Source organism: Schistocerca serialis, chromosome 1 (assembly GCF_023864345.2).
Source record: "Schistocerca serialis cubense isolate TAMUIC-IGC-003099 chromosome 1, iqSchSeri2.2, whole genome shotgun sequence".
Taxonomy (NCBI): domain Eukaryota; kingdom Metazoa; phylum Arthropoda; class Insecta; order Orthoptera; family Acrididae; genus Schistocerca; species Schistocerca serialis.
Genome location: NC_064638.1, coordinates 831196530 through 831208772, shown reverse-complemented (window position 1 = coordinate 831208772; position 12243 = coordinate 831196530). Strand labels below are relative to the sequence as shown.

At 42.4% G+C, this 12243-nt stretch overlaps 1 protein-coding gene and 1 pseudogene across 1 annotated transcript in view; one reads left to right on the top strand and one right to left on the bottom strand.

The window, feature by feature from the left end:
- Window positions 1–12243, bottom strand: part of LOC126438108 (peroxidase-like) — a 181745-nt gene that overhangs the window by 26675 nt on the left and 142827 nt on the right. Inside the window, exons 13-15 of the mRNA XM_050090519.1 lie at window positions 10293–10440; window positions 10056–10212; window positions 8546–8716 (exon numbers count right to left, since the gene is read on the bottom strand). Of these exons, the coding sequence (XP_049946476.1) occupies window positions 8546–8716; window positions 10056–10212; window positions 10293–10440 (476 nt within the window). The remainder of the gene's footprint in view (window positions 1–8545; window positions 8717–10055; window positions 10213–10292; window positions 10441–12243) is intronic.
- On the top strand, window positions 3351–3467 carry LOC126428310 (5S ribosomal RNA; annotated as a pseudogene).

Genomic DNA, 12243 nt, shown 5'->3' with positions numbered 1-12243 from the left:
CCGAGAGGAGCTCACAAAACTTCAGTGGACTGTTCTTCCTCATGCACCCTACAGCCCCGATCTCGCACCGTCGGATTTCCATATGTTTGGCCCAATGAAGGACGCAATCCGTGGGAGGCACGACGCGGATGATGAAGAAGTTATTGATGCAGTACGACGTTGGCTCCGACATCGACCAGTGGAATGGTACCGTGCAGGCATACAGGCCCTCATTTCAAGGTGGCGTAAGGCCATAGCATTGAATGGAGATTACGTTGAAAAATAGTGTTGTGTAGCTAAAAGATTGGGGAATAACCTGGTGTATTTCAATGCTGAATAAAACAACCCCTGTTTCAGAAAAAAAATGTGTTGCATTACTTATTGAACTGCCCTCGTAATATAGTATTCATAACTATCGGCTAGTAAACGACGAAACACATAAAGTGATTCTGAAAATGTATGCTTGTCCGTGTCTTCAAAATTGTTCGTATTTAATCGAAAAAGAACGAGAAATTGTTTCTCGTGAAGACGCTATTAAAATACACTCGATACTGCATGATCAATTATCAGCGCCGATATTTAACGAAATGCTGCGTTATGCGTGGTTTGCTTCCAAATTATCGGCTGAAAGAGAGGCTTTTGAAAATGTTAACGAGGTTTGTTTTTCCACGGAAAACCTCAAAAGACCTTCCGTATGCGGAAACATAGCGTTTGTTCAATGCAGCTCGTGCCGTTTAACTTTATGTTTTCCATGTTTTTACGAAAAATACCATCCTGCAACTTGCACTCGCAGTGTCGAAAGCGACGATTAATTGTACATCTTTCGAAAGGCATCTGTGCTGCTCATAACTAGAAGGTAACAAGTAGTTTCGGGCTCCTTCCAGGTATAAAGGATTTCTCAAATCACGGACAAGCATACATTTTCAGTATCACATTATGCGTTTGGTCGTTTACTAGTCGATAGTTATTAATATTATATTATTTGTGATAATAAAAATTTGTAGATTGCCAAATAATATTGTAAATTTAATAAAAGTTCATCCGATTACACGTATTTTTCCCATTATATCAATTGTAATATAAATAGTAAAGAAAATGACTGTGTTGAAAATAAAAAAAAAAAAACTGACGAACGGGACTCGATCCAGCGACCCAGCGATTACGGGGCTTGAAGGCTAACCTCTTTTTTTTTTTTTGTTCGTGATTGATCGTTGTATATGGACGTAGCGGACGTCACGTGACATCCGTTCAAGTTCGTTGTTGATCCCTTCTCTCAGTTTCTTTTTTTTATTACAGAGACCACACAGCCCTCGGACCGAACACGCTGAGCTACCGTGCCGGCACCACTCGGCTGCCGGCGCTTCATGGTAAAAACGGTCACGCACAGGTATATATTTGACGACCGAAATTATCTTGCGATTTTCTCAATAACGCTTGAGAAGTACGCGCTACTGCTTACACATTTTGTTGTCCTCATCGAGTACTACGAGTGGACGAAGATTGCAGTAAATACGCGTTCCAAACGTCGTGGCCTCCCCTTGTCAGTTCTGGAAAATGTGTGACGTTAACGGATTAGTGACATGACACTTACCAACGATAAATAAATTCATTTCGGTTGTATTATGGTAAATTTTCCAGACAGAGAAACAGGAATAGTGAAGTCTAGAGTATGAGCTTGTTAAATTCCACGTTGATGGAAGATGATGAGAAAGGCTAGCTGGAAGCTTTAAGGTTCGTTCGGGTAAAGGTGTCACGGTCGGGTGAAATCGTTCTCCAACTGTCTGTACTGCGCATGCTCAGCTACACGATACGTCAGAACACTTTCACGCGTTTTGTTGTCTGACCGTATGTAGCGCTAGTTGACGTCTTTACTCAAGTGTTTCTTATTTAAATAATGAAACAGTGCACTCGGTACGTTTTTTTTTTTCCTGCTTAGCACTGCGCGTTTCGAGAATTTGTTTCCACTGTAAGGCGAAAATATTTACTTAAATATTTTACGTACGGTTTGTGTGTGTGTTCCATCTTTCTTATACACTACTCTGTCGTCTTTTTGAGGTTGTAAGGCACCTGCTGTGCCTCCTACATTATGGAGAAAATCTCACACACAATGTGAAATTTCACAAACAGTATGAGCGATGGCTTGCGTGTGGATCGTTTCCTGCGCAATGGGGGAGGCACGGTATCTTATAACCTCCAAAGACTGCAGTGCAAGACAGACAGCACAACACACCAAATACCAATGTAAATATCTGATCGTGACAATCAGAAATTCTCGAAAAGTGTCGTGCTAAGCATGAAAAAATACGGAAGTGGTGCAGCGTTTCATTATTATGAAATTGACTCAGACGTTTCTGATTCCTGCTTGTGTTGGCACTTATTCGAGAGGCAGTGATACGTAATGTTAACAGAAGTTCCTAATGATTCGTGACACCACTTTTCCTCATCAGCATCCTGTTTTCTTTTACATACTTTGCTTACATACATTTGATGACAAATTTGATAAGCATGTCTCACTGATTTTGGTCATACAAATTTCATACCTGTTTGACAGTACACTACAGATAATTAGAACCTATGTTAATAAACCACAAACTAGTAAGTGCCGAAATATTACAACGCTTTAAATAATCTAATAAAAAGAATAATTATTGTTGTTTTAGTTTCTAGGGAACGGCTACAATGTGCCCACCTGTTATAAATCTGGCATGCAGGTTAATTTCACAAACGTGTATGTAACAGCAAAGTATGTTTATTTCTACCCATGCCATCTCCCCTCTAAAGTGACGGGTGACCTAATGTCTGCATTTCATTTATAGCCATGAGTATAGTATGTGAATCCCAATTATCGTCTCTTATGGTCGGATCCTCATAGGGACGAGAGCAATAAACTTAGATTTGTTCTTCATAATCTCGTAAAAGTCGAAAATGTGTAAACAGTATCTCCAGGCTCTACGTGTAGCACCTCTGCAGAAACTGTACGTAACTGATTTTTTAAATTAACCGAAGAAAATTAAGAGAAGGCCGACTGTTTCGGTAATTTCCGTGACATACTGTTGCTTCACGCTCCTCCTATGTGTCGCAAACATTCAAGTTTAAACTTGGGTGATAACATTACACAATACTTTGCCACAAGTAGAAATTTCATATATGTCTTTACGTCTTTCCCGTAACACATCTGACAAGCAGCTCGCTTCTCAGTTTTTCCCTTCCCAGACAAGATGTACCTTTCTGAAGTCAGTACAGTTTTTACATGACTTATTCATGAAGGTCACTGATAAATGTTAATTAAACATCAAACAGATATTGGTACCTTTAACGTAATATCTCCACTTCTACGTAATGGTCACCTACAGTTTAGTATATTTGATCAAGCAGACGGCCTTGCCGCAGTGGTACACCGGTTCCCGTCAGAACACCGAAGTTAAGCGCTGTCGGGCTGGGCTAGCACTTGGATGGGTGACCATCCGGTCTGCCGAGCGCTGTCGGCAAGCGGGGTGCCCTCATCCCTTGTGAGGTAAACTGAGGAGCTATTTGGCTGAGAAGTAGCGGGTCCGGTCTCGTAAACTGACATACGGCCGGGAGAGCGGTGTGCTGACCACATGCCCTCCGTATCCGCATCCAGCGACGTCTGTGGGCTGAGGATGACACGGCTGCCGGTAGGTACTGTTTGGCTTTCCCAGGTCTTTTCGGAGACGTTTAGTTTAGTTTTTTATATGATCAAGCTAGTTGTTATTAATATCTTTGAAGACAATTACAGTTTAATGTTTTCCTTTTTGCAAACACAGCTTTTCAGTTTTTAAATGTTGTTTATAGGCGTGTTACTAAAATTCAATTTGAGACACAGTATTTATATAATACTTGAATTGTATCCCAACACAACAGTTGTGTCATAATCTAAACTGTATTGTGTTGGCCGGCCGCGGTGGTCTAGCGGTTCTAGGAGCTCCGTCCGGAACCGCGGGACTGCTACGGTCGCAGGTTCGAATCCTGCCTCGGGCATGGATGTGTGTGATGTCCTTAGGTTAGTTAAGTTTAAGTAGTTCTAAGTTCTAGGGGACTGATGACCACAGATGTTAAGTCCCATAGTGCTCAGAGCCATTCTGTATTGTGTTGACTCTGTCCTGCAAGCTTTTCACTGAGATAAAAATTATCAGAGGATAACAATTTATTAAAAATACGTAGATTTTGAAGCAAAGTACACTGGTATCCACAATTAAAGCAACAAACGGAAAATTTGCAAGTTTGCATTTATTTTGGCACAAAACAGTAAAAGCAGGCGTTAGTAAAATAGAAACCATGTAAAGAATATAGAAGGAAAACAATTGCAATATGCATAAAGGTAGACAAAAATGTTCTTCGTTTTTTTCCAGCTTAAGGGAGTTGCACACACATTAGGACAACTGGTTAATATGCTCAGTATGGTGTGTGCGCATCTCTGGGAGCAATACAAGTCTGACAACAACAAGGCATGCCGTGAATGGTATCATCAATCTCATGTGGAGGCAATGCTCATTCTTCCTGCAGAGCCGCTCGCAAGTCTTGGAGAATGGTTGCTGGGTGGTGACGTGATGCAGCCCGTCTCCCTACCGCATCTCAGACTTGCCCTATGTGATACAAATCTGGAGAGCGATCAGGCCATGCTATGCGGGCAGAATCTTCTGTTTCTAAGAAAACACCCCTGCTCTATGAGGTAGAGCATTATCATCCATCGGTACAAAGTAGGTGCCCACAGTACCCCGCAGCAACCGCACAAGAGGTCCCAAGATTTAGTCACGACGCCTGACAGCAGTTAAATCTTGCCGATTTCATGAAGAGATGTTCGCGTGGTCAACATAATCCATGCCCACACCATTCGGTATCCTACATCTACATCTACATCTACATCCATACTCCGCAAGCCACCTGACGGTGTGTGGCGGAGGGTACCCTGAGTACCTCTATCGGTTCTCCCTTCTATTCCAGTCTCGTATTGTTCGTGGAAAGAAGGATTGTCGGTATGATTCTGTGTGGGCTCTAATCTCTCTGATTTTATCCTCATGGTCTCTTCGCGAGATATACGTAGGAGGGAGCTATATACTGCTTGACTCTTCGGTGAAGGTATGTTCTCGAAGCTTTAACAAAAGCCCATACCGAGCTACTGAGCGTCTCTCCTGCAGAGTCTTCCACTGGAGTTTATCTATCATCTCCGTAACGCTTTCGCGATTAATAAAGGATCCTGTAACGAAGCGCGCTGCTCTCCGTTGGATCTTCTCTATCTCTTCTATCAAGCCTATCTGGTACAGATCCCACACTGGTGAGCAGTATTCAAGCAGTGGGCGAACAAGCGTATTGTGACCTACTTCCTTTGTTTTTGGATTGCATTTACTTAGGATTCTTCCAATGAATCTCAGTCTGGCATCTGCTTTACCGACGATCAACTTTATATGATCATTCCATTTTAAATCACTCCTAATGCGTACTCTCAGATAATTTATGGAATTAACTGCTTCCAGTTGCTGACCTGCTATTTTGTAGCAAAATGATAAGGGATCTATCTTTCTATGTATTCGCAGCACATTACACTTGTCTACATTGAGATTGAATTGCCGTTCCCTGCACCATGCGTCAATTCGCTGCAGATCCTCCTGCATTTCAGAACAATTTTCCATTGTTACAATCTCTCGATACACCACAGCATCATCTGCAAAAAGCCTCAGTGAACTTCCGATATCATCAACAAGGTCATTTATGTATATTGTGAATAGCAACGGTCCTATGACACTCCCCTGCGGCACACCTGAAGTCACTCTTACTTCGGAAGACTTCTCTCCATTGAGAATGACATGCTGTGTTCTGTTATCTAGGAACTCTTCAATCCAATCACACAATTGGTCTGATAGTCCATATGCTCTTACTTTGTTCATTAAATGACTGTGGGGAACTGTATCGAACGCCTTGCGGAAGTCAAGAAACACGGCATCTACCTGAGAACCCGTGTCTATGGCCCTCTGAGTCTCGAGGACGAATAGCGCGAGCTGGGTTTCACACGACCGTCTTTTTCGAAACTCATGCTGATTCCTACAGAGTAGATTTCTAGTCTCCAGAAAAGTCATTATACTCGAACATAATACGTGTTCCAAAGTTCTACAACTGATCGACGTTAGAGATATAGGTCTACAGTTCTGCACATCTGTTCGACGTCCCTTCTTGAAAACGGGGATGACCTGTGCCCTTTTCCAATCATTTGGAACGCTACGCTCTTCTAGAGCAAGTTCCTTCGCGTACTCTGTGTAAAATCGAACTGGTATCCCATCAGGTCCAGCGGCCTTTCCTCTTTTGAGCGATTTTAATTGTTTCTATATCCCTCTGTCGTCTATTTCGATATCTACCATTTTGTCATATGTGCGACAATCTAGAGAAGGAACTACAGTGCAGTCTTCCTCTGTGCAACAGCTTTGGAAAAAGACATTTAGTATTTCGGCCTTTAATCTGTCATCCTCTGTTTCAGTACCATTTTGGCCACAGAGTGTCTGGACATTTTGTTTTTATCCACCTACCGCTTTGACATAAGACCAAAATTTCTTAGGATTTTTTGCCAAGTCAGTACATAGAACTTTACTTTCGAATTCATTGAACACCTCTCGCATAACCCTCCTCACACTACATTTCGCTTCGCGTAATTTTTGTTTGTCTCCTCGGTATCGGTCTCCTTCCACAATGTTTCGCTCCCGAAATCGTGGTCCACGTCCCCTTCGGATGCGAATTCGCCGAGGATCACTCTCCAGACCAAATCAGGACTCACCTGTGAAAAGAACATTGCCCCACTGTTCGACCGTCCAAGTGGCATGTTGACGACTCCACTCTAGAGGTTGTCCTTCTGTGAATAGACGTCAGAGGTACAAATGCAGTAGGTCCCCGACAATAAACGCCACTCTTCGAAGCCTTCTGTTCACCGTTTGCCTCGATACAACACGTAGAGTGAATGCTGCGAGGTCAGATGCCAGTTGACGTCGTGTCCTTACAGCCAAATAACGGTCTTCTCTTTCTAATGTGACACGTAGTCAGCCATGCCCTGGTCTTCGTGATAGAGTTTCTGTCTCCATGAACTGTCGCCACATCCGAAAAACAACAGCACGATTCACGTCAAGCCATCGGGCCACATCAGCTTGCGACTGTCCTGCTTCCATTCTTCCTATGGCCCTCCACCGCAGAGAGTCTGGCAGGCGTCTTCTCTGTGCCATACTGCACCGTCTGTGACTGTGTACACAGCGATTGTGGATGTGGGACTACCCGGCAAACACTAACCCGCTTGATAGGCGCTCTGACGTTATCGTTGGAATGATTGTCCCTTGACCGGAATGCCACAGTCGGAGCAGAACACGATCGTACGGGCATCTGTTGACAGTTTGTATGATTACATTGTGAATTAGAACAAAACGGGATAATAGCTGTTTGTTGCTTTAATTTTGGACACCAGTGTATTTACTGTGTCATCTGCAACGAAAAGATGTTATTTTGAGTGGAAATTGGCCAGTTAACAAGTCCAGCAGTCTATAAATGTAATTTTGTTGCGTGAAAATATTCTCGGACTGTAACTTATATTTAATAACTGTAACAAATCACTTTATCTGTGAAAGTAATTTTGTTCTGTGAAAATATATCGGGACTAAATTTTCACGCAATAAAATTACTTGCGTAAATAAAGTGATCTGTTAAACTCACGATATTATCGTTTCGTCGGATGTGCAGCAACGTAAGGCTGTACAGAAGCTAACACTCTAGACAATATGCAATACTCATAACCGACATAGGAGCTTTTAGGCCTATTTTTCGTTCTAATATTATTACTCAAAATATATTTGCATTTTACAGAACTGAATAATTGAACCAACTGATGATGGTACAAAACTCCTCAAACTAATTTGGATATTTAAAAAGAACGATTGTTTAAATAACAGGAGATCCTAAATTCTCATACACTTTGTTTATAGTATCGACAGAAGGATACTGTAGTGTATGAGGGTGGAAACTACGAATGTGGCGACGCATCAGAACACACAACATATTTTCATTAGCTTATTAGACCAACATTTACGTGGAAGAAATCTGCAGTTCGTAACTAATAAATTGTGTGTCAGAGTCCACATCTGGCTCTGGGAATATGTTACAGTTTAAAATCTGATTCCGAAGTCTCTGTCTTATGATTATATAATCAATCTGAAACCTCGCCGTGTCTACACGTCTCATCCACGTGTGCAACATTCTTTCACGATTCTTCAACCAAGTGTTAGTGGTGATTAAATTATGCTTTGTGGAAAATTCTACCTGGCGGCTACCTCTTTGATTCCTTTCCCCTAGTCCGTATTCACCTACAATTTTTTCCTTCTGGCTCTTTTATTACTGCCATATTCCAGTCCCCTAACACAATTTAATTTTCGTTTTCAGTTTTTCTGAAAGAAAAGTTTCGGTCGTTTGAATTTCTAAACCTGTGACGTACCCGCGCGTTTGCAGCAGTCTTAAAAATGAACGTTAGCCACGATGGAGGGTTTCTGTAACGTAAAATGCAAGTAAAAGCAGCAGTACTTACATCTGGGTCCATCATCTTGAGCATGTCGTCCCACGTGTTGATGGGCTCAAGATTGCACACTTCCCTCCAGTCAGCGTACGGAGGCAGCCCGTGGTCCCGTCCTCGCTGTATGTTCAGAGCCACGAGGTCCAGTCCGAAGTCCAGATCTCCTTGGAACAGGTGGTCAGTTATCTGCCAACCAAAAGTAAAGAGTAAATACGTCTTCTTACCCATGTCTGTTGCCTTTATATGACGAATACTCTAGTATCCTCTGAGAATGGCCTGAGCATGGATGCTTTGGAAAAGAGAAACAAGAGTCGTATCAAGCTTTCACACGCGTGCCACGAACGTCTTCGCAAACTCTTAACACTTCACGCAAAAAAACCTTAATTGATCCACTCTGTATTCTTAACCTTTGGAGCTTCAGCGCCTTGCGACGTTTCTGCTGGCATTCGTCCGTTGTTTGGTGCTGAGACCTCAACAGATTAGGTTGACTCGCAGTCAAGCTTCATGATTTTGGCAGATTAGGTTTATATAAAGGGGACAGATTATTCGGCTATCCGTACACTCCAAGAATTTTCGAATCACCTCAAATTTGGAAATTACCGAGTATACTATGACGTAAACTCGTTGCAACTGGATGATGTCCTCTGTGTTAAAATACCGCCACCGTCTCCTAAAGTAGAGAGCATAGTCCAACTTCTGTTACGGATCTGGGCTGGAAACGTAATAATGCTTTGTGTGTTCGCTAAATATACTCGAACTGATTTGATGTATATTTTGGTTTGTAACAGGATTTATAGTCCATCACGATGGAGGCAGCTTAGAAAATCCTCGTCCGATCGTTACTCAAGTATTGCTCGACGAACTGGGATCCTTACTACATAGGACAGATACAGGAAATAGAGGATACCCATAAAAAAGAGCAGCGTGTTAAGCCACAGTTTCGTTTAGTTGGTGCGGAAGCGTCTCGAAAATGTTTGTCCGACTTCAGTGGCAGACGCTAAGAGATTGACGCTATGCATCACGGTATGGCTTACTGTTTAAATTCCGTGAGCATACTTTCCTAGGAGCTTCAACCAACAAGTCACTTTCTCCTGCATATGTACCTCGGAAGAAGACCACGAAGGTAAAATTCGAGCACACACTGAAGCCTTCCAACAATTGTTCTTCCCGCGCACTATTCGCGGTTGGAGTAGGTAATGGGGGAAATGATGGCAGTACACAAAGTACTCTCCGCGACACGCCACAACGTGGCTTGCATTGTATAGATTGTAGATGTGTCGTTGTAAACGTCTTCGCGCTGCTATGGCAGAATGTAAAAGAGGGCTCGGCTGCCGCCACAGGTCGGATTAAAAGTTTCGGTCTGGCCGTGAGCTGTGCACGGTGAGCCAAGGCGGTTCGAGGCGACAACTCGCGTAAAGCGGGAAACAGCGGGAAACACGGGTTCGAGTCCTGGTCCGCCACAAACTTTAATTGTCGTCATTCCATTATGCAGTCATTCCATTTATCTCGAAACATCGCAACTTACCTCCTTGGTGAAGAAACGGTCCATGCGCTGACACGGTTGCGTGGACAGTCCCCTCACGAAGTTGTCGAATGCCCCGTCACCATACAGCGGGAATGGTGTGAATTGGTGCTTGTGAAGAGTTAGGTTTTGTTTGAGTGTCCCGAATATACTGAACCCTCTGTAACAGTTACCACAAAAATGTCAGTTTTCATTGTGACACAGTGACACGTATAATGAAAATAAATGTTCAGTACTCACTCTAGGCTACTTTGGATCAAGCTATGTCCGAAGCGGTAAGCGGCAGTAGCGAATACGTTGGTGATGCCACCGTTCACGTTGTTGTCGTACAGTTTCGAATGCCCTTTGTTTTTCGGCCGCAACTCAAACTTATCCATGTACGCATTACCTGCAAATGAAAGAAAGTCAAACGTGCATGATTGTTTCCCCCAATATTTTCTTGGTAGCGTTGTAAGAAAAATAAATATCAGTGGTAAAAAACAATGAGTGTGACTTGCTGCATTGGAAAATAGCCGTGTGCTTGTATCATACGAGCTAAGGACAAAATTTCTTGGCTAGATAGGAAAATACTGAGATTTTTTGCAAAAAGGGACAAATCTTTCGACTTAATGGCGATTTAAGTTAACATGAGCAGATTGCATATCTGAAATGCGATTTCTGAAGGTCGGCAATGAATCTATACCTTCCATGCCTCTTCTATGAACTCAAAATTATTTCCAGTCACAAATTTCGTTCGGTATGGAAATAGGTGGAAGTCAGAGCGTACCAAACTGAGTAGACTGTAAGTCTGAACAATCAGTAGTTCTGATCCCTGAATTTTCCCATTGTCCAAACACATCTGTGGTCAGACGTGTGGTCCTGATCAAAAAGATTTATTTTTCGTTAGCACTCAACGGCATTTGGTGTAGGGACACTGCTTTGAAATTTGTTTCTTTTCTGGGAAGATGAGAACTCTGCAGCAGATCGGCGCTCAATATTAGTTGAATGCTTTTTGAAGCGATTCGAACACTGTAGAGAACTCCGTTCTCCTTTTGTTGTTGGTGCGGCTCCCATATGGAACACAGCTTTTTTAGGGTTAATTCTTGGAGTACAGTATACCGGTCTTGTTCTCTTGATATGCCTGTAGCATCTAGTTACTTAATTCCTCCTTAATCAAGAATGGTTCTAAGGTGCATCGTACATGCTGTTTCTCTTTCATGCATTGCGAAGACCCTGATCATCCTCAAGAGAAGAAGGATGGAGTTTGCTTTCCTCCCCCAATTTCTTAACTGCTGAAAACAAGGGAGATAGCGGCTTATAAAGCTTCGCATGTTTTGAATGAATTTCCTTTGGCAATAAGTTATTCTAAATGAAAAATTTTATGCCGGTACAGTATACCAGTTTATCCATCTAAGGTAATACTCAAACACCTCTACCTCGAAAATCCGTGTATACAAAATTATTCAAAAGATCAAGTTGACACTTAACTTAGGATCGAAGCGAAATGGTTGCGAAAGCATACTTGACCTCATAGCAACAAATAATCCCGGACAAATTGTGAGTATTGTGACGAATAGAGGGATTAGCGACCACAAGGTATTTGCTGCTAGGCTGAATGCCGTGACACCTACAACCATCAAAAAAGAAAAGAAAAGTATATCTACTTAAAAAAAGAACGCCGTTTTAAGAGCCAGTCTTCTGGTCATGTAAGCGCAGAAAAATAGTGGAATGATGTCAAAGAGATAGTATCGACAGCAATGGAGAGATATATACCACATAAATTAATAAGTGATGGTGCTGATCCCCCATGGTACACAAAACGGGTCAGATCGCTGTTGCAGAAGCAGAGAAAAAAGCATGCCAAATTTAAAAGAACGTAAAATCCCCCAGATTGGCAAAGTTTTACAGAAGTTCGAAATATAGCGCCAACTTCAATGCGAGATGCCTTTAATAATTTCCATAACGGAACTCTGTCTTGAAATCTGGAGAAAACCCAAAGAGATTCTGGTCATACATAAAGCACACCAGTGGCAAGGCGCAATCAACACCTTCACTGCGCGATAACAACAGTGAAGTCACTGATGACAGTGTCACAAAGGCAGAGTTATTACACACGGTCTTCCGAAACTCCTTCACCACAGAAGACGAAGTAAAGATTCCTGAATTCCCATCAAAAACAACTGCCAAGATGAGAAACATAGAAGTAGATATC